Below are 15838 nucleotides of genomic sequence, written 5' to 3'. Positions count from 1 at the left end.
TTCCCTGGTAGGTGAGGGAGAATGAGTGGCAGCGGATCTCCTGGCCTGCGGTGACATCATCCCCAAAACAGGCATCTCTGATGGGTGCTGCCCGCAGAAAACTCACTCTGTTTATCCACACACCCAGAGCGGAGCACTCTGCGGGATGCCTGAAGCAGTCTGGTCGCGTGGTGGACAAGGACATGTCCCTGCCTCCTGGTGCCCCTGCAGAGCCTGGAGCCGTGTTCCTCCCACTGCTGCTGCTGCCCACTTGTCCCCTACCCTGGCCGTGCAGCTACATTCCCGTCCAAGCAGGGTCGAAAGGGATTTCACCGTAGAGCGGGGCCCGCTGCTCCTGCCCCAGGAGCGGCCCCCGTTGTCTGCCGGTTACCGGGCAGGGTGGGGTGCGGGGGGAGCCCCGCGAGCGGGGGCGGCTGCTGGCGGTGACTAAGACTCACGTGTGACGGGGAGCGGGGCAGCAGCAGCTCCAAGGCCTCTCGAACAGCTGAGGTGGGGCTCGAAAACGGGAAATCGGTGTCTTTTTGGGATGCCTGAGGCTGGAGCAGCTGGAACGGGTGGCGCTCGCTGTGCATCGCGGTGCTGCTTGGGGCGGGGCGTTTGCTGCGGGGCCAGGGCTACGGGAGTGACCGGAGCATCGTAAAATGTGTTTGCGAGTCCTAAAATCTGGGAGAGCAGGGGCTGGAGCAGGGCGAATGGCCGAGCAAAGCCGGGGGATGCTGAGCACGGCAGGGGCAGAACCGAGGCAGGGGTGAGGGGCGCGGGGTCCCAGCCACGGGCGCGGCAGGAGCGGCGCAGGCTCCGGGCTGCGGGGCCGCGTCTGGAGCCGGGGCGAGGCGGAGCATCCCCCGGCCGCTCCCCCCGGCCGGGGCCGCGGGGCCGGGGCGGGGAGCACTGAGCGTCCTCCCCCGCGGGCCGGGGGGAGCGGGGCTGGGCCAGCCCCTGCGCCTGCCGCGCCATGGAGCGGAGCTGCGCCGGGCGGGAGCCGCAGCCCCGGCCCCAGCCCCAGCCCCTCGGTAAGGATTCGCGGCGGCACTGGCGCCGGTACCGGTTCCGGGGGCGCCCGGGCCCCCTCCCGCACCGCGGGGCCGCAGGGAGTCCGGGTGCGGGATGCGGCCCGCCGTGCCGGCGGAGATGCGGCGGCCGGGTCCGCTGAATGCGGCGGTGCGGAGCGGGGCGGTGGCCCAGGAAGGCGGTGGAGAAGCCGGGGGGGCGAGGGGGGTGGGTAACGCGCTGCCCGGGCCGGGGCGGCTTCCCGAGAGGGACAAAGCCCGGGCACGGCTCTTCCATCTTGGGGAGGGCCGGAACGGCCCCGGCCCCGCCGGCGGCGGGGGTGCAAGGGGACCGACTGTCCTTGGGGAGCCCCGGGGGTGGCGGCGCCGGCGCCGCCCCGGCTCGTCCCCTCGTCCCCGCCGGCCGGTGGGCGATGTCCCCCGTGGGAGGCACACGGTGCCCCCCGCCCGCCCGGGGCCGGCCCTGCCCCGCCGCGTGGACTCGCGGCTCGTCCCAGCAGGGCCGATCCCGTTGCCCCGGGATGAAGCAGGGAGGGCGGCGGCGGCGGCGAGGCCGCTCCCGGGGCCGGGGCTGGGGCTGCCTCTCGGCACTCCAGCGCAGCGCTCGCTGTGACTAAGCAGAGCTCCGCGGCGGGGCCGCTTCCCACCGCGGGAGGAAGAGGAGAGGCGGCTCCCCTCCCCCTCGGCCCCAGTGCTCCGTCGCCCTGGCCCGCGGAGAAGGAGGGATGGCTGCGGCTCCCGGCGATGTTGAAAACCGGCGGCTCCTGCACCAAGCGGCCGCGGGTCCTGGCATCGCTGCCCGAACGACGCGTCCTGCGCCAGACATGTTGTCTGAGTCCCTGTCTTTACCTCCGCCGCCTTCCTGCCTGCCGTGGCCTGCCCGCTCGATGCTGTCGCTGCCCGGAGACCGGGGCTGGCTGCTCTCGGCCACCTTGGGCTCTCCGCACACCCGGATGGGTCACTCTGGCTGCTCTGCTGTTTGCACAGAATGGTGCTGAAGAAGCACGGGTGGTTTTGCACCATGTCCTCCTTCGGTGACCATCCCTGACATGTCCCACGTGTGTGACCTGCATGACTGGGCAGCCCGGGCTGCTTCCTGTCTTGCTGCCTAGAACAGGTGTCGGGGTCGGAGACACAGCAGGGACGAGATTTCACTCAAGGGACCCACCATGTGTGCGGCAGCCAGTGGCACTGGAGGCCAGAAACTCGTGAAGGACAGCCAGGGCAGGGTGGCCTGCGGAGCTGCCCAGCTGGGCAGAGGGATGCAGTGGACAGAGGGACTAGGAACTAAGCAGGCAGAGGAGCACACAGAGGTCTGTCCTTATCCAAGTTTCCCCCAGCTTCTCCAGCCTTTCTCCCTTGGCAGGGCAGAGAGGGAGGGTGAGCTGGTTGCCTGCCAGTGCCTGTGTTTGGGAGCAGCAGCTCAGAGTTCTCCCAGTGCGGGAGCCGCTGCTGTGTAACCGTCAGAGCAACGTGATGCGATGTGCAGAGTGGTGATGTGACAGTCCCGTGGTGCCATGTCCAAAATAGTTAGCACAGCTCTAGCTCCTTGGAGGGCTCTGAGCAGGGTCAGGCAGCCCCACAGGCAGCTTGCCGGGAGTGGAGCTGGATCCTGCACAACACCAGCCCTGGTAGGTGCCGCCTCTGTGTTGTGAGGCACAGGACCTGTTTTTTGGGGTACTGACCTGCTCCCCAAGGGGCTGGATGCTGGCAGGTGCACAGCCCCGTGCTCTGCCTTCCAGCCAGGTTTCTGTTTCCCAGCGTGATGCTAGCAGACAGGTTTTTGGGAGCATGGCTGGGTTGGCTGCCTTGGGCATTGGTGGCGCCACATGGGTCGCCCCAAGGACGAGGGCACCTCCTGTCATCACTGCCAGTGTGCCAGATGGATGGTGGGCAGGTGTTCCGGCCCCTGCCCTCGGGCTGTTTGGGGTTGCACTGTAACCACAGTCACAGTTTGCTGCGGGGGTGCTGCGGTCAGCATCAACTCCAGCTCTTTCTTACAGATGTGTTTTAAACCCTGGAAACCCCCTGGCTCTGGGCTTGGTCTCAAGATCGCAAGTTCCCCTTGTTGCTCTCCAGCTTGGTACATCACTGCTGGCTCGGCAGTGGCGCAGGAGCTTGGTGATCTCTGCCCTTGCCCAGGGGCTGGTGCAGTTCCCCCATGACTGCCCCCCATACCCTATCCTGGAGCCTTGGCAGGACACAAAGTCCTGGGAAAGGGGCCAAATATGCCTCTTTCTCCTGCCTGGCACCTGGTTGTGCCCTCCCAGCAGCCCTGCTGCCTGCCCCCTCCTGCCCTGCTCCAGCCTGTCCCTGGAGGCCTGTCCCTGAAGCAGGCTGTGGTGGGTACTGTAGGCTGAAGCCCAGGCAGCTGCCAGCTGTGTTTCACTGGCTCCAAGCTGGCGGGGAGAGGAGCCAGCCATGGGTGACAGTGCCCATGTGCCTAGGGACAGGCTGCAAGTTGCTGTCCTTGTTGGGGGCAGGGTGTCATTGCCGATGGCGGCTGCCCAAGGCAGGGGCTGCTGGCATTGCCCATGTCTCCTTGCCCAGGCATGTGAGCCAGCACTGAGGTTGTGTGTCAGTGCTGTGCCTGCAGATACATAGTGGGGACGTATTGGGAATGCGGTGTGGACGTTCCAGGGATGTGTTAGGAGCATGTGCTCACTGTCCCTGTCATCCAGGTGTGAGGGTTGCTGCAGCGCAGGGGAATCCCAGGAGCTGGGTGGGACAGGGCAGGGCTCGGCCCCAAGGCATGTCTGAGTGTTGAGGCAGGGGTGGGATCAGGGGCAGCACGGGCTTGGAGCACCCCTAGGGCTTGGAGCATCCCAGTGCATCCCACAGTGCTCTGGTGGTCTCAGGTAGATCACACGGAGTGATCCCTGCTCTGTGGCCATGGCTGTCATCCTGCTCTGCACGAGGACCTGCTGGCAACAAGAGACCCAGAGACCTGTCCCCATGGGGCTGCAGGGGAGGCAGCTGGGAACAGCTGCACCAGGGAGGGCCTGAGGGTGTATTGCTCACATGGATGTCCCCACAGGCTGCAGGGAGCAGCCCTGCAGGGCCAGCAGTGACTCTTTGGGCTGGCCTCAGGGTCTTGTCCTTGGCACAGCAGGGACTGGTGCAATGCCTAGTGTGTCTGGGCACTGTGATGTCAGCACCTTTGTTTGGCTTTCCACTGCTCACCAATGACATCCACTGCATCATCAGCCCTGCTGTCCTGCCCCCCTGGGGTAGGGGCAGGTCCCAGTTGATGCCCCCGGCCCCGCTGGGCACTGCACACGGAGCAGCCTGTGGCTGCAGAGCGAGAACACAAGGATACAGAGCTGGGGGGAGCTGAGGTGACATCAGGCGGGTACCCCCCCCCCCCTCTGTTCTTACAGGCAGTGCCCTGCAGGGACAGTTAATGAGGGCCGCTGGTCCAAGCAGCGCCCGCGGGCCTCAATGTGCTCTCGCTTCACGGCACCGGGATCTGCCTCTGCCTGCCTGAGCATCCCTGGCCATGTGCTGGCCAAGGAATCACGCTGCACTGGGCACCACCGGGCTGGAGGTGCCACTGGTGCTTGGTGGCATGGGCACCAGTGCCAAAGGAACCCGTAGGACGAGCAGGATGGGCTGGATGACGCCGCATCTAGGGCAGCACCTCAGTCTGTGCTGGGCACAGCGCAGTCCCGGTGGCAGCAGAGGGGCCGGTGCCATGCAGGCTTGCCTGGGCTGGGTGCTGCAGGGCAGCCATGCCTGCGTGTCTGGGGGGACGGGAGCTAATCCATGTGGAATGGCCTGGCCGGGGGAGAGGGGACTCCCGCACCGCCTGGGCGCAGGCAGCGTTGGGTTTCAGGGCAGCTGCCGTGCTGGAGCAGCGACAGGGACAGATGGCGGCAGGGCTGGCTCTGCCCCACCTTAGGGGTCTTGGCTGGGCCTGGAGGTCTTGGCCGTGCCCACAGCCCTACCCTAGCCACAGGTGCTGTTGTCTTTCTGGACAGTGGGGCAGGGCAGATCCTGCCAAGGGCTCTGTGCCTGACTGTGTGGGGTGGCAGGAGGCACCCACTGTTCCCTGCCAGTGCTTCCCACACATCCAGGGCTCTCTGAGGTATTTCCATCTGCTCAGGGGTTCAGCCGGGCCTTGATTCTTTCACTTGGCCCTGTGGGTAGCACTTGGCTGTGCCACCACGGTGGTCCCAGCTGGGACACACATGGTGACACTGCAGGTGCTATCCTGGGATCTGGCACCTGGGGTTCCAAGCCTTGCTGTCTGTGGTTGCCCATCTGAGGCAGGGCTGGGGGAACGGAGCAGGGGACCCCCCCAGTCCCAGCCCCTCATCAGACCGATGGCCGCCTCACAGGGTGCAGCGCTGGGGACATGGGATGTGCAGGATCGGGGCCAGGGGATGGGCCGGCTTCCTGCAACAGAAAATACCCGGAAAGCCTGCGGGGGGGCCAGGGCTGGCTGTGTCCCCACAGAGTCCAGGGTGGGGAAAACTTGTTGGCACAGCCCTGGCCTGGGGGGCTGCAGCAGCATCCCCAGCCCCTCTCAGGAGACCAAGGGACCTGGGTGTGCCCATGCTGTCAGTGCAGGGGGCTGGAAGTGCCTCTTTGGGTAGCCTGGGCTGACCCTGGCTCGGAGCGCTCCAGCATGGGGTGGATGAGAATGCGAGGGGCGCGTGAGGAGCTGTGGGGTGGGTGAGCAGCCATGGAGTGGGTGAGGAGTGGCGCCGGCTGTGTTTGCAGAGCCCACACTTTGCCCCTTGCTGATGGTTGTGGAGAGCTCTGCAAACATGGCTGAGCTGGCGTGTGACATCAGCTGGTGGTGTGTGCTTGTCACCAGGGTTCTGCCATCCCCCCCTGGAGCGGGGACCCACCCTGCAGTGATGCCCATGGAGATGGAGCTGTGCGTCCTGGGTTGGATCTGGCATCATTCTGGCCAGAAGTGATGGTGCTGCCACTGTGTGGGGGTTGGAATTGGGATCCTGGAAAGTACTGAAGGGTTTGTTTGTAAAGGGCTGATAATGGGGGCCAGGGGAGTCACCACTGTGGTCACTGAGGACACTTTCCACACCTACACAGGGCATTGCCACGCACTGGCACCATGGTGGGGTGTGCTCAGGGCTCCCTCGGGGTGCCTGGAGGCCATCCAGAAGGGGGAGATCCCCGAGGCTGCCCCATGGCTGGCCCCAGGCAGGGAGGGGGCTCTGTCTGGCAGCCTCGTGTGCATTCCTGGGCCATGAGTTCATGGCTGCGGGTCCATGGCGCGATGGGGGCCATGGGCTGTCACAGTGACGTCAGGCCATGGCCCGCACCCATCCTGCCTCCAACTGCACTGTGGAAGCACTTGAATGCCTTGTCCCCTTGGGGAGAGTGGCAGGGGAGTCTGTGGATCCCTGTGCCCATGGAGGGTCTCTGGCCCCGTGTCCCCCCATGGCAGGGCCAGGCAGCAGCTGCCAGGGGATGAAGGGCAGCTTTGTGGTGGCAGTGCCTGGTGGAGCCCGGCTGTCCCTCTGTGCATTGTGTGCCCAGCGCCTGGCACTCGCTGTGGGTGCCTCTCAGTATTGGGGCAGCAGCAGCAGAGCTCAGGTGGGGTCACAGTGCCCTCCCCAGCCTTGCTCCTGAGGGCTGTGTTTGGGGGGACAGGACTGTGCCCCCCAAGGGCTGTGTTTGGAGAGGATGCATCTTCCACAAGCTTCCACAACTGAGTGACCTTGTGTTCTGCTCTACCCCTCTTGCAGGGAAGCCACCATCCCCGATGGGAGACAGCATCCCCCCGCTCTCTGTGCCACCCCCTTCGCCTGGAGATGCAGTGCAAGGAGAGCGCAGCCCCTGCCCACACAACCGACCTGGCCCTCCAGATGTCATCCCCTCGGAAGAGACCGTTCCACCTGTCCCTGCAGCCATCACCCCCTCTGAAAACATTGTCTCGTCTGTCCCTGCAGCCATGCCCCCCTCCTGGCAGCCCGTGATGCCCCCCGCTGCAAGCAGCCCCCCGCAACATGACCGACCTGGCCCTCCAGCCGTGGCACTGCCAGGACAGCCCGTGTCTCCCAGCCCTACGACTCTGGTCCCCTCAGCACAGAGTGTTCCCCCCAGGTGCGACCGGTCCCCCTGCCCCAAGCCACCTGGGATGGAGCGCCCCAAAGAAGAGGCATTGCCCCACACCGCTGGCCAGCCTGCCCCCATCCTTGCTGCTGCCCCTTGCTCTGCGGAGACGCTGCCCCGTGGGAGCCAGCTCCCAGCCCCAGCTGCCACTGAAGGGGCCCCTCCTGATGCCAAGAGCTCCCTGGGTGCCACAGCCGGGCCCTCAAAGGATGTGACCCCCCGGAGCAGCCGCCCCTCACCGTCTCCTGCCACCAGCCCCCGGCCCAAGCAAGGTGGGTGCCAGGAGGTTGCAGTGCTCCAGTGATGCTCCACACTATGGGCACCAGTCGATGCCTGGTGGGGCCAGGCACTACCCTGACAGTGTTTCCCCTCTGCAGATGCCCAGAAAGCCCAGGCAAGGCACAAGCAGGCAAAGGAGCGGCGTGAGGAACGGGCCAAGTACCTGGGTATGGGGCTGGGAGGGAAAGTGGATGGGAGGAGGCAGGGGCTAAGGAGCTTTGCCGGGTAATGACCAATCCCATTAGCTGTGGTGAGCTGAGCCCAGCCAGGAGCTGAGGTGCTGGCAGCTCTGCCCACCAGGCACACCACTGATTCCCCAGCACACCGCTGACCCCTGGGCACACTGCTGACCCCCAGGCATGGTGCTGATCCCACAGCACATTGTTGCTCCCTGTTTTGGATGCTTGCCGGCTCTGTGCAGGTGCCAGCAGCCCCGGTGCCCGGCTCTGCCGTGTCAGGCAGCCCCAGAGGGGCTCGGGGCAGTGGGCGAGCGGGGCCCCTGCGCTGCGCATGGGGCCTCCTTGTCCCCGCGCTCTTTCCACCCTCATTCCCCCATTGTTCGCCGCGCGGCTCGGCGGGCTCCCGGCGGGCTCCCGGCCTTCCTTTTGTCCTGGCCCAAACCCCTCCCTCGGCAGCCGTGATGCTGCCTGCCCCGCGAGCCCGGCCGCGTGCCCCGGCCGCAGCCGCTCTGTGGCCCCACGCCACTGGCATGGGCACGCGGTCCCACCAGGGGGCTGGCCAGGGCTGTGCCTCTGGTGCGACCCCGCTGTCCCCCACAGCTGCCAAGCGGGTGCTGTGGCTGGAGAAGGAGGAGAAGGCCCGGCTGCTGCGGGAGAAGCAGCTGGAGGAGCGGCGCAAGCGGCTGGAGGAGCAGCGGCTGCGGGCGGAGAAGCGCCGGGCAGTCCTGGAGGAGCGGCAGAGGCAGAAGCTGGAGAAGAATAAGGTGGGGATGGGAATGGGTATCATGAGTGCAGTGAACATGGGGCTGAGGTGGCATATGGGATACAATCCCTGAGGAGTTCTTGTGGCTCCAGCAGCCCTTCAGAAGATGCTTCGGGAGCCCTTCGGGAGCTGCCCACTGTGCCCGTTCTCTGCTGCCCCTCCTTCATGGTGCACAGCCTGTGCTGTGCCCAGCTTTTTTGGCTGTGTGCCTTGGCCAGGGCAGGCATCACTGTCCTGTCTCCCTCCAAGCACCCCCATCGCTGTGATGGCCTCATGCTGGGAGGCTCTGGCTGGCCCCAGCCCCACTCCTGCAGCCGCTGGGCTCAGCCTGTCCCTCTCCCTTGGGCAGGAGCGCTATGAGGCAGCAATCCAGCGGTCGGTCAAGAAGACGTGGGCAGAGATCCGGCAGCAGCGGTGGTCCTGGGCTGGGGCCCTGCACCATGGCTCCCCTGCACACAAGGACGGTGAGTGCCAGGCTGGGCACAGGCACCTCGGGACCCTGTGGCTCTGACAGTGGTGAGGGTAGCTGGGCATCTTGCTGGCAACCCTCAAGCCCAGCTCAGGCCCACTTGGTGGGGTCATGCTGCCATCACTCTGGGCTGTGCTGGGGACTGATGGGGTCCCGTGGCTGTTCCCTGCTCCTGTGGGGCTGGGTGTAAGCTGGAGGCTGTGCATCACAGTCACTGTTCCACTCAGAGTCCTGCCTGGGGGCAGACCTGGCTGCCTCAGCATGCCATGGCCACACTGCCAGGTCTCCAGCAGCCTGAAGAGTCTCTGGCCCCAGGGGCTGTGGAGCTGCACAAAGCCTCTGCGAGCTCTGGTTGGGGTCTGTGCTGTGGTGTCTCCCCTTATCCCGCAGCTGGGTGGGGGCAGTGCTTGGCAGGTCCAGTATGGAGGTGACTGTGGCTATATGTGTGGCTGCAGAAGCTGGTCCTGCTCCTTGGGGGCTTCTTGAGGAACGATTAGGAACGATTCAGCACTTGGACATGTGGAGGTCTCCACTGTCCCCTGACTGCTGTGCTGTGCTGGCAGGTGCTAGCACTGTCTGGCATGGATGGTGACATGGAGGAGAGCGCTGTGTCCCTGGGAACTGGCCTTCACGTGCCATGGGGCAGCTGTGGTGGCCGTAGCTGTACCTGGCCAGGCTGTGTAGAGGTGTTGTGTTTCTGGCTGTACCTGACCAGGCTGTGTACAGGTGTTGTGTGCCAGGTTGTGTGTACTGGCACTGTGTGCCCAGCGCCGCGTGTGTTCAAGTGTTGCGTGCCCAGCAGTTCCTGGCTGGGCTGTGTGTACTGGCTCCATGTTCTGGGTACACCTATCTCGGTGCCGTGCGTGCCACTGTGGCTCATGGCTCTCTCGGGGTGTCTGTGGTGCAGCACCTGGCAGGGTCTTGCAAGGGGACACCTTCCCCTGTTGCTTCCCATTGGGATGTCCTGCTGGAGCTGCTGCCATCTGTCACTCACCAATCTCCCCCCTGCACTGGCCCTGAGCTTCTCTGGCTGTTTTGTCCAGAGGAGCCTGGGGTGGGGAGATCCCAGCTACCTGTGGAGGTGCTGCCAGCCACCAGCACTATCCTGGCGATGCCAAAGTGACCCTGCACTGGTGTGATGTTGTCTTGTGTCTGTCTGGACCTGCTGCCCTTCCCCAGGGTGGATGCTGGCCTGATGCTGCCGAGGTTCCCAGCCACCTGCTCCTGATTCCCAGGACTGTGTTTGGAAAGGCTGTTGTAGCGTGGCCTGGGAGCCACCCTGGCACTCTGAGGATGAGATCCCTGCATGATCCCAGCATGACCCTGCAGGGTTCAGACACTGCCATACTGAATGCCAGTGCTGCGTGTCGTGTCCCCAGACAATGGTAGCTCCTCTAGCCCCACTCTGTGCCGTATCACTGGATTCCAGCATCTCCTGTCCCACTCTGTATCGTGTCCCCAGACTCCAGCGTCTCCTGTCCCACTCTGTATCGTGTCCCCAGACTCCAGCATCTCCTGTCCCACTCTGTATCGTGTCCCCAGACTCCAGCATCTCTTGTCACATTCTGTGTTGCATCCCTGGATTCCAGCATCTCCTACCCCATTCTGTGCCGTGTCCCCGGACTCCAGCATCTCCACTGATCCTTCCACTTCTGCCCCAGTGCCCTGGCACAGCCGTGCATGCTGCATGTGGGGGGCCTGGCCCCGGCCCCGGGACCTTAATGCCCTTGTGTCTTTTCCCTCCTCCAGGTGCGAGCCGGTGCTCGGTGTCCGCTGTAAACCTCCCCAAACACGTCGACTCTATAATCAACAAGCGGCTCTCCAAATCCTCCGCCACCCTCTGGAACTCTCCCAGTAGAAGTAAGAGCCCTTTGCGTTTGCCCCAGCGCAGGGGGCACAGCCCAGCCCCCACCCAGCGCTGGGGACCCCCTATGCCAGGGTCCACCATTCCCAGGTGCCCGTGGAGAGAGGAGAAGCCGTTTGCTGTTTGCGGGAGGAGGCTGGAACCGGCTGGTGGCTCTTGAGGCTGTGTGGGCTGGGAGGAGAAGGAAGAGGAGGAGGAGGAGGAGGAGGAATGGCTGGGTGGTGGCAGCCCCATGGGGCGCCAGGATGAGGATGGGAGCCTGGCTCCCTGCCCCAGGGCAGTTCTGGTGGGTGCTGGTGCAGCCACAGAGGGGCTGCCTGTCGCTGGCTCTCCTGGGGCTGGGCAAGATGCCAGTGTCCCCACAGGCTCCTGGGGCTGGGTGCCATGGAGCTCTGTGACCGTGCTGCTGCAAGGTCATCCTGGCCCAGGGAGCGCTGCCCAGGGCTGCAGCCATGCCGGAGGGATGTGTCCAACCAACAGAGGGTTGTGTCCAGTGCCGGGGCTGCCCGGATGGGTATAAATAGCCAGAGCAGCTGACGCCGGTGGCTGTGGTGACGCAGGCAGCTCCCACCACCCTGTTCTGGGGCTCAGCCCACGGACAGGCACCTAGGGGCTGTCAGCACTGCCGGGGTGGGAGCAGCATCTCCCTGGGCTCGTGCCAGACCTGCCACCCTGTCCCCCTGCAGCACCCATGGCTCTGTGCTCTCTTTTCCTGGCAGCCGGTGCTGCCCCTGGCCTGACATCCAGGGATGGGATAGGATGCCCCTCTGGAGAGGGGCAGAGGGGCCCTGTCTCTGTGGGTGTTTCCCATGCGCCGTGGGGTGTTTAGTGATGTGCTGCAGGGAAGCCAGCAGCAGCTTGGTGCCCAGCTGAGCCAACTGTGTGGCCAGGCATCACCGTTCTGTGGGTGCTGTGAGGCTGGCCTGGCTCCTGGGACATGCTTGGTGATTCAGCACAGCTCCTGTGGGATTAGGGCACGCTGTGGTGTCCCCTGGGCAGCTGGCACGTGCCAGCGCCTTGGTCACACAGGACAGGGCCACAGAAGGGTGCCATTGCTGGGCACAAAGAGAGGGCAGAGTGGGGAGGATGCTGCTACCAGGGTGGCACCCAGCACCACTGGTACACGGTACCTGCGGTGTCCACAGGACACAAGGACACCATTGTCATCATGCCACAGCGCCGTCCACAGGTGCCCAGCCACCCACCCATGCCTGGGCCTGCATGGCCCTTCATCCTGCTCAGCTGTGTGGGGCCCTGGGGACCCCTCCCCAGCACAGCCAAGCTCTGGGCGCTCCTGGAACTGTGCATGTGCCATGGTATTGCTGCAGACACATGGCTGCTCCTCCCAGCAGTGACTGTGCGGACAGGACTGGGGTCTGGAGGACTGTGGTACACTAATGGCCCCTCTCCCTCCCCAGACCGGAGCTTGCAGCTGAGCCCATGGGAGAGCAGCATCGTGGACCGGCTGATGACGCCCACCCTGTCTTTCCTCGCGCGCAGCCGGAGCGCTGTGACACTGGCTGGGAATGGCAAGGAGCAGGGTGAGCCCCCAGGGTGTCACGGACACAAGGGTTCTGGCACAGGCAGGGACCCAGCATGAGGGAGCCTGGAGTCAGTGGGCAGCTGGTGTTGCTGCTGGCTCCATCTTGACCCTGGTCACTCGTCCCCCAGTGCCCGTGTGCCCCCGCTCAGCCTCCGCCAGCCCCCTCAGCCCCTGCCACAACCACCGCCTGCCACACCGCTGCTGGGAGCGCCGGAAGGTGGCCGCCGCCAGCCCTGATGTGACACCGCGCCGCAGGACTGAGCCCTTGCCTGTGAGTGCCATCTCCTGCAGGGACCACGAGTGCCAGGGCAGCTGAGGGGCACAGCGTGGCTTCTGGCTGAGCGCAGCACCCAGTGCTGACGCTGTCTGTGTCTGTCCTTGGCTGGAGCAGAAGAAGAAGGAGAAGAAGGAGAAGGATCGGGAGAATGCCAAGGAGCGCAGCGCCCTGTCCCATGAGCGCAGCCTCAAGAAGCGGCAGTCACTGCCGGCAGCACAGCCCTGGCTCCTGCCTGCAGCTGACAGCAGGTCGGGACCCCCCACCCTGAGGCTTCCCCTGACCCCACCTGGGGGCTTCCCCAGCCCCACTAACGCAGTCTCTTGCTCTGTTTGCAGCCCTGGTCCCAAGAACCGTCCCTCATCCCCTGCCATCCCCAAGAATCGTCCCTCATCCCCTGCCACTCTCAAGAACCGTCCCTCATCCCCTGCCACTCTCAAGAACCGTCCCTCATCCCCTGCCGCCCCAAAGGACCGTCCCTCATCCCCTGCCATCCCCAAGAATCGTCCCTCATCCCCTGCCACTCTCAAGAACCGTCCCTCATCCCCTGCCACCCCCAAGGCCCACTCAGCATCCCTCAGCCCGGCCCTCAGCTCTCCCCACAAGCCACCCCTGCCTCGAAGCACCCATTCCTCCCCCAAGGTGCGGGCCAGGGCCCGGGAGGAGCGGGGAGAGCAGGAGGGCCAGCCGAAGGCCCGTGAGAGGAAGGAGGAGGAGCGGGGTCCGGCACCCCCAGCCCTTTCTGAGCCCCCCAAGGTGCCCGCTGAACCGACAGCAGGTGGGTACAGCATGGTCAGGGAAGCCTCAGGGCTGGGAGAAGCCAGAGCAGCCCTGATACTGCCTACCTCCCCCAGGCCCCCCAGTACATGCAGCCCCCGGCCCTGTGCTGGCCAGCCCCCCAGCCAGACCTCCTGCTGGCACCACGGACCGGGAGGAAGCTGCCCGGCTGTTGGCGGAGAAACGACGCCAGGCCCGGGAGCAGCGGGAGCGGGAGGAGCGGGAGCGCCGGGAGCAGGAGGAGCAGGAGAGGTGGGTGTTGTCCCCCCTGGCCCCCAGCCCCGTCCTCCTGCCGTGCTAAGGGCCCCCTCCCCGCAGGCGGATGCAGGAGGAACGGGCGCAGCGGGCGGCCGAGGAACAGAGCCGGCGGGAGGCCCTGGCACGGCTACAGGAGGAGCGAGAGGCCCAGGAGAGAGCCCGAGCTGCACAAGAGGAGGTGGAGCGGCTGCAGAGACAGGTTGGGGGAAAGGGGCTGAAGGAGATGGGGTACAAAGGCAGGGATGGATTCAGTCTGCAGGGGGATGGAGGAGTGAGAACCAGCCCAGCCTCTCAAGGCCCAGGGTGGCAGGGAACACGAGGCAGGGCAGTGCTGAGCTGTCCAGGCAGCACATCCCCACAGTCCCTGCCCCATCCCTTTCCTCCCTGTCACATCTCATCTGTGTGTCTGTGTCCTGCTGTGACACAGAGGGAAGAAGCTGAGGCGAGGGCACGTGAAGAGGCTGAGCGGCAGCGCCTGGAGCGGGAGAAGCACTTCCAGCGTGAGGAGCAGGAGCGGCTGGAGAGGAAGAAGGTGAGGGTGGGGGCCATCTCCAGGCATGGGGCATGGCAGGTTTTTTCCCTGGAAGGGACCTTGCCTGGCAGCAGGGGCAGGTCTGGGTGTCCAGGGCCATGTGTGAGTCCCTCTGTGACTGCAGCGCCTGGAGGAGATCATGAAGAGGACGCGCAAGTCGGACGTAGCAGACACCAAGGTGAGAGCTTGTCCTCTGTCCCGAGGCACTGGGGACTTGGGGCGCTGCACAGAGTGCTTCCCAGCACTCTGCACAGAGTCCCAGCATTCCCAGCAGAGTGCTGCAGACCCTCACAGCTCTCCTATCCCTGCAGAAGGAGGATGACAAGAAGGTGGTGAATGGGAAAGCAGCCAAACAGGAAAATGTCCCAGGTGTGTGGGCACCCCAGGCCTGCTTCTCCCAGCCATGGTGTGGCCCAAGCCATGGCTGAGCCAGGTTCTGCCATGTCCTCAGGCCGCGAGAAGCACCTGGGGCCAATTCCAAAGGCAGAAGAGCTCCCGGAGATGGAGACCCCAAGTGCAGGGACACCAGGGGGAACGAAGGGCTTGGTGGGTGAGGGGCTGCAGCCAAGGTGAGCACAGGGACACCGGGGGGGGCCGGGGGGCGGCGGGGCTAGGGCTGAGCCCAGCCCTCCCATCGCGCAGCTCCAAGGAGGCAGCAGCCCTGGTGAACGGCATGCAGCCCGGCAAGCACGAGAACGGCTTCTCGGGCACCGAGGGCTCCAAGGAGCTGCGGGATCTCTCCCACCACGGTGGTAGTCCTGGCAGCATCATCCCCTTTGGCGACAAGGAGCCCTTCCTCAAGCAGGCCGTGGTGAAGCCCCCGCAGGTGACAGGTGAGCAGCGGGAGGGTACTGGGGGGACGGCGCTGTGCGCATCCCAGGCTCACGCTGCTCTCCCCACCCGCAGAGGTGCTGTGAGGGCCTGGCCGATGTTCCTAGGGCCACTGCCTACACCCTGACCCCGGCGGCCCACACAGACCTGTAGCTGTCATCAGAACACGACCCTCACTGCTCCTCTTGGGCGCCCGGGGGCTGTGGGACCCCGGTGAGGACGCCTGACTCCTCTCTTTGTTCTCGTTTTTATTTCGTTTTTTTGTTGGGGTTTTTTATTTTAAATATGCACCTTATCAGACTGACAGCCCACCCTCGCAGCCCACCGGAGCTGCCCCAGACGTGTGGTGTAATGATGTAGTTATTTAACTCGCTGGGTACAACGTCTGTGAATACTGTAAATAGAGCCGGCCGGGCGCGGGGGTGCTCTGAGGGGCTCGGGGTGGGGGCCGTGTCATAGCTCCCTGTCCCCACGTTCCCCCGCATGTCCGTGTGTCCAGTGTCCCCGGGCCCGGCCGGCACCACGCTGCTCTGTGCCCTTGTGACAGTGTTATGCATCCAGACAACCTTTGACAACAATTAAAAGTGGACAATGCCCTCAGCGTGCCTCTCTGTGTCCGGGGAAGGGACTGGGCGGGTCCGTGCCCGCGCCTCGATGCTCCGCCAGGCAGGGCAGGGCACTCTCCCCGCCTCCACAGCAGCGGGGCAGTTCGCCCCCGGAGTCCCCAGCACTGCCCAGTCCATCAGCTCCGTCCCGGCGATGGGGGGAAACCTCATCCTGGCTGCCCCACTAGCATGCAGGGCCTTCTCTCCCGGGCCCTCAGGAGCTGCACATGGGACAAACCGGGAGCCCGGGGCCTGCATCATTAGGGCTGGACGGGAGAGACCCCGGAAGGCCCCTTCGGAGAGGGCAGCGCCGCGCCCTGGCCGCCCGCGCGGCAGAGAAGGCCAGGCCGGGCCGGGCCTGGCTGGG

The 15838-nt window shown here is 65.3% G+C and overlaps 1 protein-coding gene across 3 annotated transcripts; it reads left to right on the top strand.

Moving 5' to 3' along the window:
- Positions 1–389: 389 nt before the first annotated feature.
- On the top strand, positions 390–15466 carry MAP7D1 (MAP7 domain containing 1). 3 transcript variants are annotated; one of them, XM_086863685.1, is made up of 18 exons: positions 390–489; positions 6731–7369; positions 7475–7543; positions 8156–8319; positions 8668–8782; positions 10537–10647; positions 12070–12192; positions 12323–12465; positions 12586–12719; positions 12807–13246; positions 13323–13497; positions 13564–13702; positions 13931–14035; positions 14160–14213; positions 14347–14404; positions 14487–14604; positions 14678–14868; positions 14942–15466. In XM_086863685.1, the coding sequence occupies exons 2-18, from the start codon at positions 6748–6750 to the stop codon at positions 14950–14952; spliced, it is 2772 nt and encodes a 923-aa protein (XP_086719811.1). In that variant the 5' UTR covers positions 390–489; positions 6731–6747; the 3' UTR covers positions 14953–15466. The 3 variants fall into 3 exon arrangements, with proteins under 3 accessions (XP_086719811.1, XP_086719810.1, XP_086719812.1); XM_086863684.1 differs by lacking the exon at positions 390–489 and adding an exon at positions 879–1013; XM_086863686.1 differs by lacking the exons at positions 390–489; positions 10537–10647 and adding an exon at positions 879–1013.
- Positions 15467–15838: the final 372 nt, after the last annotated feature.

Source organism: Cyanistes caeruleus, chromosome 26 (genome assembly GCF_971803275.1).
Source record: "Cyanistes caeruleus chromosome 26, bCyaCae1.hap1.1, whole genome shotgun sequence".
NCBI lineage: Eukaryota > Metazoa > Chordata > Aves > Passeriformes > Paridae > Cyanistes > Cyanistes caeruleus.
Note: the sequence above shows the minus strand (reverse complement) of the source record. Positions and strands in the feature narration are given on the sequence as shown.